Source organism: Macrotis lagotis, chromosome X (genome assembly GCF_037893015.1).
Source record: "Macrotis lagotis isolate mMagLag1 chromosome X, bilby.v1.9.chrom.fasta, whole genome shotgun sequence".
Lineage (NCBI taxonomy): Eukaryota > Metazoa > Chordata > Mammalia > Peramelemorphia > Peramelidae > Macrotis > Macrotis lagotis.
The window spans coordinates 172079409-172097312 of NC_133666.1; the positions used below are offsets into that span (position 1 = coordinate 172079409).

Consider the following 17904-nt stretch of genomic DNA (forward strand, 5'->3'; position numbering starts at 1 on the left):
TTAAATAATGTTCCTCTCCCCCCCTTTACATGTATTGGAAATGAACTCACGAAGTTAATTTAATAAACCTCTAAAATGAAATTGGGGAGCCAATAGGAGAAACTGCCAAGGTTTTACTATGTTCCCAGAATGATCACACACACACACACACACACACACACACACACACACACACACACACACACACAGTTCTAGGGGTCCTGGGAGTTTCCTTGAATTATTTATCCTTTGAGCATATGTACAATAAAAGTGAAGAATTTCTCTCCAGTGATTTTTCTGGTGATCTTGAGTGATCATATTGCTTACCTGCCTTTATAGGTACATCTTATATGTAGTACACACTACAGTTTGTATTAAAATGTGTGTTTCCCTCATAGAGTGGAAGTGAGAGCTAAGGTCCCACTCCATGCATAGTAGGTAGTTTTAAAAGGCCAAGGACAAGCTCAAGGATGTACCAGTGGTTAATGTAAGAATTCATTTAGCTAGTCTTACGTTTCCACCTTACATATGTGCAGTGCCTGTGTACATTGCTACATATTGTTAAAAATAAACAGAGACCTTATGTTATGTCCATTGTGATTATATACAAAAGCTTTGCTGTGTGCTTGGGTGATCAGTGAAGCTTGAATCTCCTTCTATTTACTGTATGGTCACTGTCAGTTCAATGAACTGCCTCCTTGTTCTCCACTATTGTCCCACACTCCCTTAAACATTTGTCACTGAGGTGCCTCCAAAGACAAATAAACTGTCACTGAGAATTCAAATCTGGTAACTGGGAAAATTAAAAAAAAAGGCAACAAGAACACATGATTTTACATGAAATTTTAAAAGGAGTTCTTTTTCACCCTGGAAGACCTCAGTTGGGAGTAGGGGCATTTTCAGATCATGCTTTCATTCATTCCACATTGATTGTGCACCTACTATATCAAGGCACTCTAGAAAAATCCCTATTGGATTCCTAGGGGAAAGGCATTGGTCTTTTCTTCCTCTAATGATAATCCATAGTACTTTCATTTAAGACTGCCAAATGTCCACAATTCCAACTGGCTCCCTAGAGAGTTGAAGATATTGCATATGTCAACATCTATAAAATTCTTTCTGCTTTGAACAAACTGGAAATATGCTGTCGATTCATTAAAACAATAAGTGAATAGCTTTTGGCTTTGATATTTCCACAGATTTCTGTAGGGTCTCCCAGTTGAGTGATAGGGTGGGTACTAGGTTCTTCTGTATAATAATTTAAATTAAAACAAACTTCTGATCAGTGTTCACTTTCTACAGGGAAGGAAGCATAAAGACTCGTGTCCTCCCTCCCCACTGGTGCTTTCTGTTGATTTATTCCAGGCAGATGCTTTTGACAGGAGCCGGTAAAATCAAGTCTTCAGTTTATTGTAGTAGTTAATTATCAGTCCTTTTCTAGTGCTAATGCCTTTTACTCCTTCCTGGGGAAAAACTGAGCCTTTTACTGGGACAAAGGCAACTTTTTAGTAAAAAATGTGTTAAAATGGACTGCATAGATAGAATCAAGACACATTTAAATATATTTAAGAACATACTCAAAAGGATTGCAAACTCAGCTTTTTGTAAAGAGGGTTGATTCCATTTACAAGTGTCTTCCAACCACCCTTTGTCCCTTCTTCCTAAAGAAACAACATTTTCAGCTTTGTTTTAACAATATGTTTACTCAACCATTCAGGTGACTTTAGATCACAGCCAGGCATTATACTCATAAGTGGTTGTTTGATATTACAACTATCCTGAGCTTTTGGAAAATATATGAATATAAAAACTCTGGTTTTAGGTTCATTGAAAAAAGAACCCTGAAAATAAACAAAGGGAGGGTGGGGGGAAATGAGAATTAAAAGAAAAACTAATCCTCAAAAATGGGAGGGGGTGGGGTTGGAGGGCAGTGGAAGTGGGGGGGGGGGGAGACCCAGATTTGTTAATTACTTTAGGCAGCAGAGAAATCTGGTTAAGTTTTCCCGACACATGTTAGTGTCAAATAAAGAGACACGAGATCTGGTTAATCTGTCGACCCCTCAGACAAAGTTTATTTGTGGTGGCTTTTAAACTTCTGACTTGCCTTCCAATCACAGAGTTTAAAATGAAAAGCTTTAAATAAACACAAGGAATAGAAGATAAATAAACTTTTTTCCCCTGCAAGTGCCTTGCTTGGCGAGGTTCAGACTCAAATCCCCAGAGAACTGAGCTCTCTCTTTTGTGTTAATGTTTAAAAGATTTTTCCAATGCCGGAGTTTATTCCTACTGCAAACATTTCTATTTACAAGGTCAAGTGTATCAGCACTCGACACAGCTTAAGAGTGTAATTATTTATCTAAGGACGTCTGAGTGTAGATCAGTAGCCCTGGCAGAAAACCAGCCTTCAGCTCATTGCTAAACAACTCTTCACAACAATATTACAAGTTCTGCTAATTGTTCCACACCTCACGTTGTTTACTTTTGCCTAACTTTTTTTTTTTTGCTAGAATTGTGAAAGTTATCTCAAAATCCTGGGATTTGTTAGACCCATTTATAGGCCTAGAAGTTATTGACATAGTTTATTGTATAAGAATGTCTAATAGCAAGAAGGGTACCACTTTACTGGGTGAAAAGAAAGCCAGAGGGAAGGGGGAGGGGAAAGAATGAGGGCTCCTGATAATCTGTATGTGGAAGAGAACTGATTTTGTAGATACAGGGCCAGTGTCACTAAATCATAAAAACAACTGAAGTCATTCCAGGTAATTAAGTTTTTTTTTTAACTGCCTTATTTGAAGGAGTCAAATTGTTCATTAAAGTATCCATTGTAATACTAAAACCTCTATTTATGGCACTTTTGATCTTGGTCTATATTTTTTTTTAATTTTGGAAGATGAATTTTCTCCACTATAGGCTTTAGCATAACTCTGAAAAAAGCACTTAACCACATTCATTATTTAAAACTCTTTACTGATGTACACACTTAACAAGACAAAAAATACACAAAGCCATAGTTACATAGGATTTCGTATATGCCTTCTATAAAAGACAATGTTTAAGGCAGTCTGGAAATGTATTTATACAAATCAACAACATCGTCCATAAATTCTCTTAAAAATAAGAAAGTTAACGTCAAATCTATAAAATACACTGTACATTTGCTGTCCTAGAGCATACTTCACAATGGATTATTGTATTTTGTATCCTTTTAAACAAATGAAATCTGTACATTTCTTTAAAAAAGAGTAGCATGAACGTAAATTTTAAACTTTAATTTCTTTTTTTAAAAAATAAATTATTTTTTGAAGCATACATTTTATAAAAATTCTATATACAAGGTACAGCGACTGGTAACAAATCCCAGTTTTTAAATACATTTTATATAAGATTTACCAGAGTTCAGCACTCTGATAGGAGTAGAGGCAATATAATTTTTCTCAAGGTACACAAAAGTTCTTGATGTAAAAAAGAACAGAACGAAAACGAAACAAAACAAAAAAAAAACCGCAAACATAACCACTAAACACCACAAAACGTCTTTTCGGAGATGGCAGTGCAGCGCTCTTTTAAAACAAAAGTTGCATTGTTTAGTATCATTAATAACTTCCTACATCGGCATTTCAGTCTGAATCCTGCGTGATGATGGAACGGGAAGTCACAATTATTCTGAAACTTTTTTAATAGGAATGCTATTTGCTAAGTACGTTACTCACCATCATTCGGTTCAGATTTCCCCCTCCCCTCCCCATGGAGTGAAATAGCAATGAAGACCAGATCCCTGCTTTTTTCGTCACTAAAAATATTGCCCAGAAGAAACGAATGAATGAATGAGCCTTTAATTCAAGTAGCTGACTCTTTAAAAATATTCCAATAGGTCAAACCATGAGACTATTTGCACTTTACCTTAGAGGAGATTTGCAAATAAACCTACAGCAGCATTTCAAGCTTATCTCTTTGAAACAATCTCCCTGCTAGCCACTGACTAGCCCAGAACCGAGTGGGATAAACCCTGGGAAGAATGGATTGCCCAGACCCGCCCCCCCCATAGTCTGAGGGGTGTCTTTTTTTTCCCCTCCAGTCCTGTTATTTTTTAGCCCCTCTCCCACTCCATTACTGTCTTCTTATGTCTCATGGAAAGCCGGGGTTCCAGCCTACCCAGTGATCTGGGGTATCTGGAGTGGGGGTGGGGTGGAGGGCAAAACAAAAAACGAGACGAGAGCCGGTGGATTCTCGCTACTTTTGTGGAAGAGGAGAGTGTAAAATTAGTGTGGGGACGATCCGGAGGGAAGTCCAGGGGATGGCGGGCGGGAAGAAACCAGGGTGCGGTACCTGCGTTCTGAAAACTCGAGGGGGAACGGGAAGCAAAGCCGCCCCTAGCTCTTCTCCAGCCAAGTTCCAAGGACCACAGACTAGAACGAGGGAGGGGCATCCGAGTCTACGGGGGGGGGGGGGCTCTGGGGATGAGTGGAGAAGCGATGGGCAGAGGGAGAGGGACCAGGGAGAAAGCGTGATCCAGGCGCGGGATGCGGGGCATCCAGGGACCGAGCCCACGGGGCACAGCGGGGCGGGAGGAGAGGCTACCACAGCGGCCGAAGCAGCGGCAAGATGGAGCCGAGCAGCGTCCAGAGGCAGCGGCCGTTCCTCCCCGCGGCCCCGTAGGGCAGCTCCCCGCGGCCCCCGCCGGCCGCCGCCGCCGCGGCAGCAGCGCCGCCGCCCGGGCGAGGCGGGTGCGGGACCCCGTCCTCCTCATAGTGCGAGTCTCCGGCCGCGCCGGGCCCCCCGCCGGCCCTCTGCCCCGGCTGCTCCTCGTCGTAGTCCTCGTCGTAGTAGTCGTCCAGGCCGCCGTCCGAGCCGCTGCTGCCGGGGCCGTTCCCCAGCTCGGCCCCGAAGCAGAGCCGGGCCATGTTCTCCTTCACCGACTCGCAGATGGGGCGCTCCAGGCCGTCGCAGACGCAGTCGTTGAGCAGCGCGGCCTTGGGCACGGCCAGCATGTCCTCGATCACGGCGCGGCACTCGTCGGTGCAGCGCAGCCCGTTGAAGAGCTTGCCGCAGTAGGTCAGGTAGCGGCTCAGCGCCAGGTTGCAGCGGCTGTCGCGGTCGCAGCGCCGCCGGGCCTCGGTGCAGCCCATCACGCCGCCGCCCGCGCCGCCGCCGCCGCCGCCGCCCGCGCCCCCCGCGCCGCCCGCGCCGCCGCCGCCGCCGCCCCCCGAGCTGGTCCGGGGCAGGCAGGGCTCGATGGCCCGCTTGGTGGACTTGCAGTTCTCGTCCTGCGCGCAGTCACAGTCCTCCAAGGCCGGGCCCTTCCTGGTGTGGTTGAGCTGAATCAGGGCCGAGATGCAGTGGCTCGGGCAGCGCCAGCGGGAGGAGAAGGAGGCGGCGGAGGAGGGGAAAGCCGAGCCGCCCAGCGCGGCCGCGGCCTCCGGGCCCCCCTGCTGCTTCAGCACCGGCGCGCACGCCTCGGCGTACTGGGTGTAGGCGTAGCTGCACTCGGGCTCCGTCTGGCACTGCAGCAGCGCCTGCCAGCAGATGAGCCGGCGGCCGTGCGCCAGCACCGAGCCCCGCGGGGGCCAGCCCAGGAGCAGCAGCGCCATCAAGCAGAGCCAAGCGCCGGGCGCCGTCCAGCCCCGGCCGCCGCCGCCGCCGCCGCCGCCGCCGCCGCCCCGGCTGCCCAGCCAGCCTGCCACCATCGCGGGCAGCAGCGGGAGGAGGAGCGGCAGCCGCCGCCGCCGCCGCGGCCGCAGCAGCAGCGGCAGCAGCAGCAGCAGCCGCCGCCGCCGCCGGGCGAGAGGGGAAGCGGGGGGAGGAGGGCCACGAGGAGGAGGAGGAGTCTGGGCGAAAGTTGGCTAAACTCCTGCCAACTTTTCGCATGAGGGTTTTCATAAATCCATTCGCGCGGCTTGATTTGGTGAAGATGCTCAGCTGCTCGGGTCGAAGGGATTCCCGGGTGGAAAAAAAAAAGTAACAAAGCACTCAAAGCAAAAAAAAAAAAAAATTAAAAAAAAAAAAACTGCCAATGAACCGTCCCACCCCCCCCCACCCCGAAATCTCCCCCCCCAAACCGCCTCAGCGCTGTCCTCGCAGGCTCCGGAGAAAGGGGCCGCGGTGGGGCTCCCCGGGCTGCACCCCGGCGCCGCAGGGAGAATTCATCCTGCTCTCCCCAGGCAGATCCGTTGTGTGGCCGAGCTGCCCGGGAAAGCTGCCCTTTCTCTCCGTCCCGGGCTTTTTTCTCTTCTTTCTCAACGCTGCGCCGGCCGCATTGCCGCCGCCGCCGCCGCCGCCGCCGCTCCGCTCGGCTTCTGCCCGCTGCCCGCGTTCCCCGCCCTGGAAGGGTCTCCCGGTCCCTCCACCGTTCGGTCCCCTCCCCCACCGCTCCGGGGCGGCTCGATCCCGTCCTCCGACCGAGCCTCCGGGACCTCCGCTTTCTGCAAGGAAGGGGGAGCAGAAGAAACCCTCAGCGGCAGAAAACGGGTCTGCTGGCGTCCTTCTGCAGTCGATGCCGCTTCCCTCCTTGTCAACAAGCGCCGGAGAGCGGCTCCCCGGATCCAGTGTGGGGACTTTCTCCCGGCCAGGCTTTAAATACAAAAGTCCTCTGGAAGCCACTGCAACGTGCTTAGATCCCTCCTCATTATGCATGCATGGAAAAGCAAACAAATAAAAACATTAGCAACGCTTCTCCTCCTAGCAGTTCCTCAGTCCCTCGCTCTCCGCGGCTCCTGCTTTCTCCTTTTCTCCACTCTCTTTTCGCCCTTTGCTCGGCCCCCTTCCCCGACTTTTCGAGATACTATTGGTCATGCCTGTTGTTGTTGAAACTTTTTTTTTTAACTCTCCACTAGAGCGGGGCTTGGGAGGTGGGGGAGGGAGGACGGGGGATGGTGGGCAGCTCACATTCAAGTCTTGAAAGGAAAGGCTTAAGTAGACTGACAGCAGCCCCCAGGAGCTCCTCCTACTTTTAAGGAGGCTCAGAAATGCAGTCCTCACTCCCGCACAAATGCATTTGCTAGGGCTTGCTGCAGGCAGCTGTTTGCATCCGGCCCAGCCACCGGGCTTTTGGATTTGTTTTGAATTTGTTGTTTTTATCCCTTCTCCCCCGGCCCCATCTGTGACTTCTTCTGGGTCAGGAAATCAGTTTCGTTTGTAGAATTCCCTTCACCGAATCACAATCATGAAATAATCGGTTTGAGATCAGCGGAATCCAGTCCCGAGCTTTTGAATCATTAAAAAAAAACACTAGACCCCAGCAATTACACTTTAATTAGATATACGCCCCGGAGGCGTAATGCTTCGATTCCAAAAAGGAGAGCTGCCATCCTCAATTTGCATTTTTTATTGTCTCCACTTTTCATCTAAAAAAATAGACTGTTTTTTTTTTTAAAGAAAGAATGCAGAGCCGGTATTTAGGCATCAACGTACAAGGTTAGGAAATAAAATGATAAAGTAATAAAATGTATTTTTTAAAATTATAAATGTGATTTTCAGTCATCCTTTCAACGTGAACTATGAAAATGAAGGCACGCTTAGAGTCTGATCATACTAAAACTCTTGTCAAGACCAAATCACTTTCACGAAGGACGTAGATTTCTGTCATCCTGGGCAGTGAAATGTTTACTCCGTTTGTTAGCCTTGAAATGAAGTTCCCAATCTGTCCTGCAGGGCAGTTAGTTAGTAGATACTACTTCCTTTGGAGGATCGTTGAATTTTATTGCTACCTTAATTTCATAGCAACACGGTCTTTGACCACAAGAGGCATAGGGAGTCTGCTGCCTGTCAAAACCTGGCTTTTTTTTTTTCCCTGCAGAACTCCCCCTCCCCCTCCAGAGTATCAACTCCATCTGTCACAAAAATTAGAGCTAAATCTATTTTCCAGTACCAGAGGGAGCTTGGGTTCCAATGCTTTGTGTCTTGCTGTTTGCCTCAGACCACATGTAAGTTGAAATTGAGACCAGAGGCCAAGAAATGTAGATTTCTGAGCTGAAAAGTACCCTCTTTATTTTTAGATCTTCTTTTTGGTTTCATATAAATAAACTGACTTTGCTACCTGAAGAAACAGAATAAATGTTTTTGAATGCATAAATCAAAATATCATAGTTTCAAAGGAAACCTTTTATATTGAAATACAGTGAAAGCATTTTTTTAAAATTCACTAATCTTAGGTTCAAAACCCTTGGAACAAATGATCTCTAATTGGTATTCCACGTCTAAAACTATGTGATTCTACCATTTTGCCAATCAAAATTAGTGTTGAATTATTTTGATTGTTGAGATGACTGGACCTGATTTCAAAATGATTATTGAGCTACAAAAAGTTTGTTGAGTATCAAATATTACAAAATCTTTTATTCCTCTCTTTCTTTTTTCTTTATGTTCAGACCTGTTTTTCATATAAGAAGGGAATACACAGAATAATGACTGTTGTCTAAAATGAATGGTTTTGGTGAATTGCCTGGAGCCTTGACTTTGAAAGCAACTGTAGTACAGTGGAAAGAGTATTAGGTTTGGGGTCAGAATTTCTGGGTTCATATCTAAGTTTTATTGCTTGACTTTTTGCCTGATAAATCAATGATAGTAATAATAATGAATAACCTACTATGCACTATACCCAGGGCCAAATGATTTACAAATATTATCTCATTTGATCCTTACACTAACCCAACCCGGAAGGTAGGTCCCAGTATTATCCTCATTTTTACAAAGGAGAAAACTAGAGCAAACAAACATTAGGTGACTTGGCTAGGGTCATTCATTTAGTAATTGTCCAAAACCAGATTTGAATTCTGGTCTTCCTTACAACTAAGCGATGCATTGGATAGAGTACAAGGACTGAAGTCAGAAAGATCCATCTTGGTGAGTTCAAATTTGGCCTTAGAAACTTATCAGCTGTGTGATGTTAGGCAAGTCATTTATACACGTTCAGTTCGTCATCTGTAAAAAGAGCTGGAAAACAAAAGGCACATCACTCAAGTATCTTTGCCAAGGAAACCCTAAATGAAGTCACAGAAACTGGGACAAGACAGAAAATGGCTTAACAACTTCCTTGCTGCAGGTCCAATGTCCTATTCACTCTTTCAGTAAATTTCCTTATCAATAAATTGAGGAGGAATTGGACTCGATCTTTAAGGTTGTTTCATTTCTTTTTGTTTTTATGCCTCAAAAAATGTCTAAAATAATGTGAATGAAGAAACTGCCCATTTTAGCAAATACTTGATAGAATTCCTTCAAGAAGAATAGAAACTAGCTTGGTCTCATAGTCAGAGTGAGCATCAGGGGCCTATGTGATCCCAGCAGTTGACTGTGGTCAGTCAATAAGCATTTATTAAGAATCACACAGATAGTATTTTTCATATGTTGGATTTGAACTCATAGAAAGGCCTGCCTTCTATTTACTATGTTGTTCTTTCACTTTTTTTTTTTGCAACCACAACTGGTTCAATTAAACTCATCAAATGTTTATTAAAGGCTTTAGTCTAGGTGTGAGGGAGCATATAATAGGGTCTTTTCCCTTGATGATCTTTCAGCCTTCCAGGGGAGATAGAACATCTACCCCAAGAGCCCCAATGTGGGTCAGGGCATGGATTGTTATTTTTATTGCTGAAGAGAGTACCCACATCTAAGAGATCAGAGGTCTATCAGTGTATTGAATTTTATTCACAAGAGAGACAGTCTTAGAGTATGATGAGAGAAGGGAAAAAAAATCTGGTGTAGGAGGAGGTGGTAGGATTTTAACTGAAGGAGATAGTGGAAAAGTTTAATAGGTATTAGGGATAACATGAACTGATATTTTGTACAGAAGAAGGAAAGACAAAATGACCTCTGAGAATGATAATAGTATAGTTTTTTTTTTAATGTAGAATAAAGGAAGGGAAGCAGGATAGCTAGGTGGCACAATGGATAGTGTCATTTCTAGGGTTAGAAAGACCTATCTCCTTGAGCTCAAATTTGACCTCAGACACTTACTAGCTGGAAGAGTAAGTGATAATATATTATGAAGCACCTTGAATAATTAACTAAGAAGTTTGGATATGTTCGTTAGACAAAGAGAAACCATTAAAGAATTTGGGCAGGGAATTGACAAGAACAGCTGTGAATTAGGAAATTTCTTGACCAGTAGAATTTAGCAAAAGGAATACAATTTAGAAGGTCAATGTACAGGTGAAGTAATGAAAACCTGAATTACTGTGATGGTATAAAAAGGAGGGAACAGATTCTAGGTATATTATAATGATAAAATTGAGAAAAATTTGTCAACTCTTTGGGTATGGAGTATGAGGGAAAGAGAGGAATCACTAAAAATGTCAAAGGGTCAACCCTGTATGTTGGGAAGGATGGCAGTATTCTAAATGATATAGTTTAATTGAACGAACATTTTTGTTTTTCCAGTTATTTTTTTAAATGTTTAATTTAGTGTTTTTGTCTTTATGTCACAGTTATTTTCCACTTCTCCAAAAAAGATAATTAAAGCAAAAGCATCACAGTCAAGAACTATATCTGACAACACTTTTGATACTTTGTCCTAATCATCTCCAACAGTTCTGCTTTGAGAGAAGAAATATATTTGTTTTTTTTCTTTCACTGAATTGTCAGTGTTTTTTCTAGTTACTCAGAATTGGATTTTCTATGAGTATTCTTTTCATTTACATTATTATAATCATGGTATGTATTAATCTCTTGGCTCTACTTATGTCTTTCCATATCAGTTCATGTACAAAATATTTATAGCAGGTCCTTCTGTGGTAGTAAATAACTAAGGGGATGCTAGATTGAGATATGGCTGAATAAGTTTTAAAATATCAATACAATGGAATATTATTATATTATAAGAAATGGTGAATAGGTGGATTTCAGAAAAACCTGGAAAGACCTACATGAACTGGTGCAAAGTGAAATGAGAAGAAATGAGCTGGAAAATATTGTACACAATAATAGTAATATTGTGCAATGATCAGCTATGAATGACTCATTTCTTTTCAGCAAGAAAATGATCCAAGACACTGTCAAAGGAATCATGATGGAAAATTCATTTCCAGAGAACTGATGGAGTCTGAATTCTGATCAAAGTATACTATTTTCACTTTTTTCTCTCTCATGTATTTTTCTTCTCGCTATGTTTCTTCTTTCAGAATATGACTAAAGTAGAAATATGTTTTCTTTGATTGTACATCTAATATCAAACTGCTTCCATTTTAGGGAGGGGGGAAATAAGGTAGGGAAGGAGAAAATTTAGAACTTAAAACATCTTTAAATGAATGTTCAAAATTGTCTTTTAAATTGAAAAATAAAATACTATGAAATGAAAATATATCATTTAAGAAAAGAATTCACAGATAAAGAATGGATCAAAGGCAGAGTCAAGATTTAATTTGATAAGTCAGCAAGTTTTTATTATATCTGTATCTATATCTATCTATATATATATCAGACTCTGTAGGTGACAAAAGAAGTGTAGACACCCCTCTTAACTTTTAGACAATTTATAATTTAGGATGTCAACAAACCTCATAGTAAATAGAAAGAGTCCCTTGGAATCGGTTGGCTTGACTCTAAATTATGCTTCATATATTTATCAGATATGTGATCCCAGGCAAGTCACTTCAGCTTTCTCATTTGTCAAATGAGAATAATAATATTTATATTGCCCACTTCATAGGGTTATTGTGAGAAAAGTGCTTTGCAGTCCTTATTTAGACGTCAGGTCACAATGCTAAGCATTAATCTTATTTCACTTACAAAAAAAAGAACAAGACCTTGGGAAATCCTACATTCACCCCAGTGATTACATATTGCATCTTGCTCCAAAGGAAGTTTCAGAGATGTGCTGAACTCTATATAGTTCTTTTAAAAAATTCTTTCTTTATTTTAAACATTCATCTTTAAAAATTGAATTCTGGATTCTCTTCCTCTCTCTTACTCTTTTCTCACAAGAAATGTGATATCAATTGAACATATGAAGTCATGCAAAAAATATTTCCATGTTAGCTATGTTGCAAAAAAAATGAAAAATGGAAAATTAATCTTCAATTTTACACTCAGATTCCATCAGTTTTTCTGGAGGTGGATATCATTTTGTATTGTAAGTTCTTCAGAATTTTCTTGATTGATTGAATTGATACAGTATCACTGTTACTGTGTTACAGTGTACAATATTCTTCTACTGCTTACTTCACTTAGCATCAGTTTATATGAGTCTTCTCAAATATTTCTGAAACCATCCTGCTCATCATTTCTAATGGTATAGTAGTATTCCATACAATCATATATCACAACTTGTTCAGATATTCCCCAGTTGATGGGCATCCCCTGAAATTCTATTTCTGTGCCACAACAAAAAATATTTGTGTCCTTTTAGGTCTTATTCCTTTTTCTTTGATCTCTTTGAGACACAGACCTAGCAGTGCTATTGCTGGGTCAAAGGGTGTACATTATTTTGGAGCCCTTTGGGCATAGTTCCAGATTATTCTCCAGAATGACTGGATCAGTTTACAATTTCACCAACAGTTCATTAGTGTCCAAACTTCTCCATATTCCCTCCAATCTTTATCATTTCCCCTTTTCCATTTTAGCCAATCTGATAGGTGTGAGATAGTACTTCATAATTGTTTCAATTTGCATTTGTCTAATCAACAATGATTTAGAACATTTTTTCATTTATTATAGATGGCTTTGATTTTTTTCTTCTGAAAACTGTCTGTTCATGTCTTTTGATCATTTATCAATTAGGGAATGAATCTTATTTAGTTCTATAAAGTTCCAAGAGTGTGAGTAAGCGTTTATCTCCAGCTCTACTTCTTTATCTTTCTATAGCACTTTGCAAACTTTAAAGCTCTCTATAAAACTAATGAACATGATCATCATAATTGTTATCATTATCATTATTATTAATCTAAAGCAGTAGTCTCTACAGCTCAAACACGCCCAATATAGTGTGCAAGGTGACTCACTGAATCAGAAGAAAGAAAATATTGGATCTCTTAGTTATAAATGCTTTTCATCCAAAAAAGAAAGAAATTAAAGTTTACTAATATTTAACAGTCACTGGTTCTATCATTTGAATAGCTAGTTTCTAAAATATCCTGAGGGAACAATTGGAGTTCCACAATGTGGAAGAGTTGATAAAAATTGACATTTGCTTACTCACTTTTAGGAAATTTTAAGTTTTTCAAATTTATGATGTTCTGCAGGTTATTTATGCCTTGTTAAATGGATAAGTAATTTCAAAAGATTCCTGCAAATTAATTACAAATTAACGATAAAGCTAAAAGTCTGAGAGCAAGTGAATAGTAAGAATATGGTGAAAATGTTACTTCACCTCCTTCTAGGGAGAGTTCTTTTTCAGTCATGTTGAAAGATAAAAGCATGATGCTCAATAAACTAAGATAAAGTCAGTCAAAAATTAAGATGACTATTTGAAATATGGATTTACTATCATTAAAAATGAACGTCGTTTTGAGTGAATATTGTACTTCAAGATATTAGCCAAAGAAGCAAGAAGACATCCCTTTTAGTAACTTAAAAAACTGTTTTTGTCACCGAAAGCAACATTTGTCACCTTTAAATAGTCTCATAATTGCTTGCTTGGAAGCAGAATTTTCTAACTCATTTAAAATCTTCCAAATGAAAAATGTTTGTTAATTTTGAGTCCATTTAAGTAAAATTAACAAAAAAATGGTAAATCTTGTGATTAATTGGTAAAAACTGATAAGACAAGCTGAATTTTTAAAGAAAAACATTGCAATTAGGGGATAGGATTGAAGAATTAGTGTGATGATTTATTATGCACAGATGATAATACATTTTTATTTGGATCTACATATCTTTAGAAAACATTTTTTTAAGTTATATCAGTCGTTAAAGTCAAATGTAGACATAAACTGAATACAGAAACCAACTTTCATGTCACAATATCACAAATAATTGAACCAACATTATCACAATATTCTTACTAAACAGTAACAAATTAATAATCTTTTTTGTTGAGAACAAAATGTGTGTTTGTGATTAATAAATAAATTAGAGAGTCAGTGGGTGAAGAGTAAGCCTGAGGGCCAGGAATGGGGTTCAAATCCTGTCACTGACATATACATGTTATGTGCCACTGGAGGTTAAGGTACATAATGCCTCAGTTTCTCAGGTAATTCTCTAAGACTATATGTACTTAGAGTATGAAGTTCTGCATTGATAGAGGGAGTATACTCTGTATTGAGTCCCCTATGCCAATGAATTCACAGATCTATGTCCCTTTCTTTGTCAATAAAATTATTTTTAAAAATATTGTTTAGATCTTTATTTCACCTTTTTATTTATTAACTTTTCTGCACAGAAGATTTATACAATTTTTTCTCCACCACAGATGCCTAGAACTCAATTGGTTTCTGAAGACAAAGCTAGGACAAGCCGAGGGAACCCTCCCTTTCCATTTCTCAACACCTATTGCCCAGTTCCCATAAGATACTAGAGGATGATGTATGTAAATACATACTTTAATTTAATATTAGAAAACCTGAACTTTGGGGCAGCTAGGTGGCAAAGTGGATAGAGCACCTGCCTTGGAGTCAGGAGGAACAGAGTTTAAATCTGGCCTCAGACACTTAATAAAATTACCTAGTTGTGTAATCTTGGGCAAGTCACTGAACCCATCACCTTGCAAAACAAAAAACTAAAAACAAAAGCTGAACCTTTGCTTTGTTCCTTTGTTGGGTGATGACAGGGCTGCCTATACAGTTTAGAAGAATACAGAGTCACCAACAGCAATCCTTCCTGTAAGATAGTGGATTTACCACTCCCTTCATTGTTTCTTAAATTCTACCAATCCTTAACATGTATCCCTGCAGCTATATCCACTGTAGGGACTTGCAGCCAGGAGAATCAGAGGAGGCAGAGCAGTGCCTCACCTCAGATTATGCAATCCCTCACAACCTGGGCTGAGTGCATACAAGAAACCTGTGCTCCCACTAATAGGTTCCTACAATGCAAATCCTGACTGATATTGTTGGTGCCTCCCCAGTCGTGGACCCCACTGCACGTCATTGATCTACTGGACTTCTGGGCATTTCTCTTTGATTTGATGTTGTACCCTAAGGACTCTTAAGTTTTGTCATCTGCCTTGTTGCTGTGCCCTAGAATCTATAGATCTGTCACGTAACTGAACCCACCCTATTAGCATGAGAAGTCCTTGAGATCAGGTAATACCTTGGTTTTCTCTGTATATGTACCTAGTACAATGATTGGCACATTGTGAACATTTAATAAACACACCTCTATATAATTCTATTGCATTTCACTCTATTTCACAAATTGCTTCATAGTACATGCATATACTTTATCTGTATGTATGTATGTATGGGTGTATATATTCTGGTATGTGCATAATTTTTTTAAAGAATAGAGATGCACAATCAAACAATATGTTTGGTGTAGTTGTATCTGATCAAAATAGTTCTTGAGTTCTCATCAACCAGAAACTCAACTTTTCCCCAGGAATTTTCCCTGAAAAAAATCCCTAAATTTTACTGTTTCCAAGTCATACTACCATAACATAATGGAGTCAGCCTCCTGTTCAGATATTATATTCAGTGTCTCATTCTTTAGCATGGAATTAACAAAACAATATATAATAGAATATCTAATATGTCCCTATAGGTTCTCCTAGACTTGGGCTTTAGCAAATTTATAGCTATGGCTCCAAATTAGGAATTTTAGGACCCAGCCTGTTCAACAATGACTGTCCTTCCCAAGACTTACCATCCCCACAGTTCAATTGATTTAGTCTCCTCCATGAACATTTTTCCCCAGGAAAGAAAATAGTTGCACGAGGTTCAGTCCAAAACATCAAAGTTTGGGCCAGTCATTAGATGGTGCAATAAGAACTCCTGATCAAGGCCTCAGGAAAACACCTAGAAAAGAAGTAAACTTAGGTGTCATGACTCTGGAGCATATTTTGGTGGTTTTAGGGCAGCTAGGTTTTGTGGTACATAGAAGACTGGGCCTAGAGTTAGTTCAAATGCAGCCTTAGAAACTTACTAGCTTCAGTTTCCTCATTTGTAAAAGTGAATTGGAAAAAGAAAATAGCAGACTATCCCAATATTTTTGCCAAGAAAACTCCAACTGAAAATCGCCTGAACAACAGCAGTAACAATGGTGATTCTGGGACCCCTTCAAAATTACCATTACATTTCTCCTAGAAACCTCACCCTTCCCCCAGTACTGCTCATATATAATCATTAGTTGGATAGATTTGAACCTGCTGTGTTTGTCATTCATCTAGCCCTAGAGAGGAGGTTGGGAGAAGAGAAATATTTGCAGGACCATCAGAATTTTATCTGCTATGAAAAAGAATTACTGGCTTTTCACTTGTTTCTTTTCTAGAGTAGAATAGAATGTGGAGATTAGAATTTTTTAAAAAGAAATCGGAGATAATTTTTCACCTGTTTTAGGAAAGAAACAGTGATTATAGATTTTTTTTTTGTTTGTGAAGCTTAATTTTAAAAAATACAACAAGAATTTTAATGGCTTCATTAACATATCTTAAGAACACAAATTAATGATACATGTATAAATGGTGGGGGGTGAGGAGTGACCAGGAATTCCCTCATCAATGAGTTTCATCAACCCACATGATGAGACTGCTAATTCTAAGATGAAGATACAGAAGTAATAATTTCCAGATTTTGAGTGATTGATTGGTGGAGACCCTTGACTGTCTCGCACTTTGACTAATCTGATTGGAGACTGTAAACGGTGGGAAGCTATGAGTTGACAATTTATAGCTTGTAAAGGAAAACCTGAGATCAATTTCTGCCTCTCACATATGCTAGCTGTGCAAGTTAGTTTAAATGCATGCATGCCATTCTCTAAGACTACAAAACAAATGAGCTGCCAGTAAGGTTCTATCCTATACACTAAATTTAAGAAAAAAAACAGATCCTGACCAAAAAAGGAATGGGGAGAAGGTAACAATTGATTCTAGAAAGAGAGGGATTTTGCAAGTTGGAAATTAGAGATAAAACAAAAAGATTTATTAGATTCTTGGCTTCCTAAATTAGGAGTTATAATTGTTTCTGCTTTTTTTAAGTTGTGAAAGTTAAATTTTACATCTTTATTTGCAAAGTTTCAAATATCAAATACCAGGCTCTAATATAAAAATCCATGTTTGGAAAACTCATTTTTTTCAGTAAAGTAGTGGAAAAAGCCCTCAGAGTTTTTTAATAAATTGGGTCGAGATGTTCTGTAAACATTAAGGAATGTGATTTATAAGAAAACAGTCATCAAAAGTCTGAAAACCTTTGAACCTGATGGGGTATGTGTGAAAGGAACCAGCCCTCATTTTGGCTGTGCCTTTTAAAAAAAAGGTATAAAAACAGAAAACCAAAACATCAAATACACCAGCTAATATAAAATGTGTGAGTCTTTTTTTATTAGTTTCTCAAAAAAAAAATCGTTGAGGAAGGGGAGTATTCCTCATTTTATTGTACTAGAATTGTTTGCTTCTGCATTTCAGCAGCCCTGTAATTGTCATAAAATAGCTTACATGAAAGCTGCGATTTGATGGACCGATAAAGATTATAAGCCATATAATTATCTTTAATGGAATGTATACCAGAGGCCTTATTGCCACTTTACCAAACACATCACTAGCTAACTCCACCATCTTCACACCTTTCAACTTTATATACTCCCCTTACTGGACAAGGGTATGACTAACCATGAGTCAATCAGTAACCCTGAATGTGGTGTTAATGGGAATATTTCCAAATCATGTGGGCAGACATTCTCAATACCAGAACAAAGTTTTCATTGTTTGGTGGCAGTAAGAACTCAGAACAAAGCCTGGGTATATATCTTGTACACTTGAAATCTGTCATAAAAGATCAGTTGCCACCATTTAAACAGCTTGTGGGGCACAGGGGTCACAGAGGAAATTAGGTCCAATGTACTGCC

General features: G+C 40.2%; 1 protein-coding gene across 1 annotated transcript; it reads right to left on the reverse strand.

Moving 5' to 3' along the window:
* Positions 1–1903: 1903 nt before the first annotated feature.
* GAS1 (growth arrest specific 1) lies at positions 1904–5663 on the reverse strand. Its single transcript, XM_074201945.1, has one exon. The coding sequence runs from the start codon at positions 5661–5663 to the stop codon at positions 4554–4556; it is 1110 nt and encodes a 369-aa protein (XP_074058046.1). The 3' UTR covers positions 1904–4553.
* Positions 5664–17904: the final 12241 nt, after the last annotated feature.

Bases quoted from the DNA above. Each gene is read 5' to 3' on its own strand.
- GAS1 (XM_074201945.1), bottom strand. From the start codon at position 5,663: ATGGTGGCAGGCTGGCTGGGCAGCCGGGGCGGCGGCGGCGGCGGCGGC.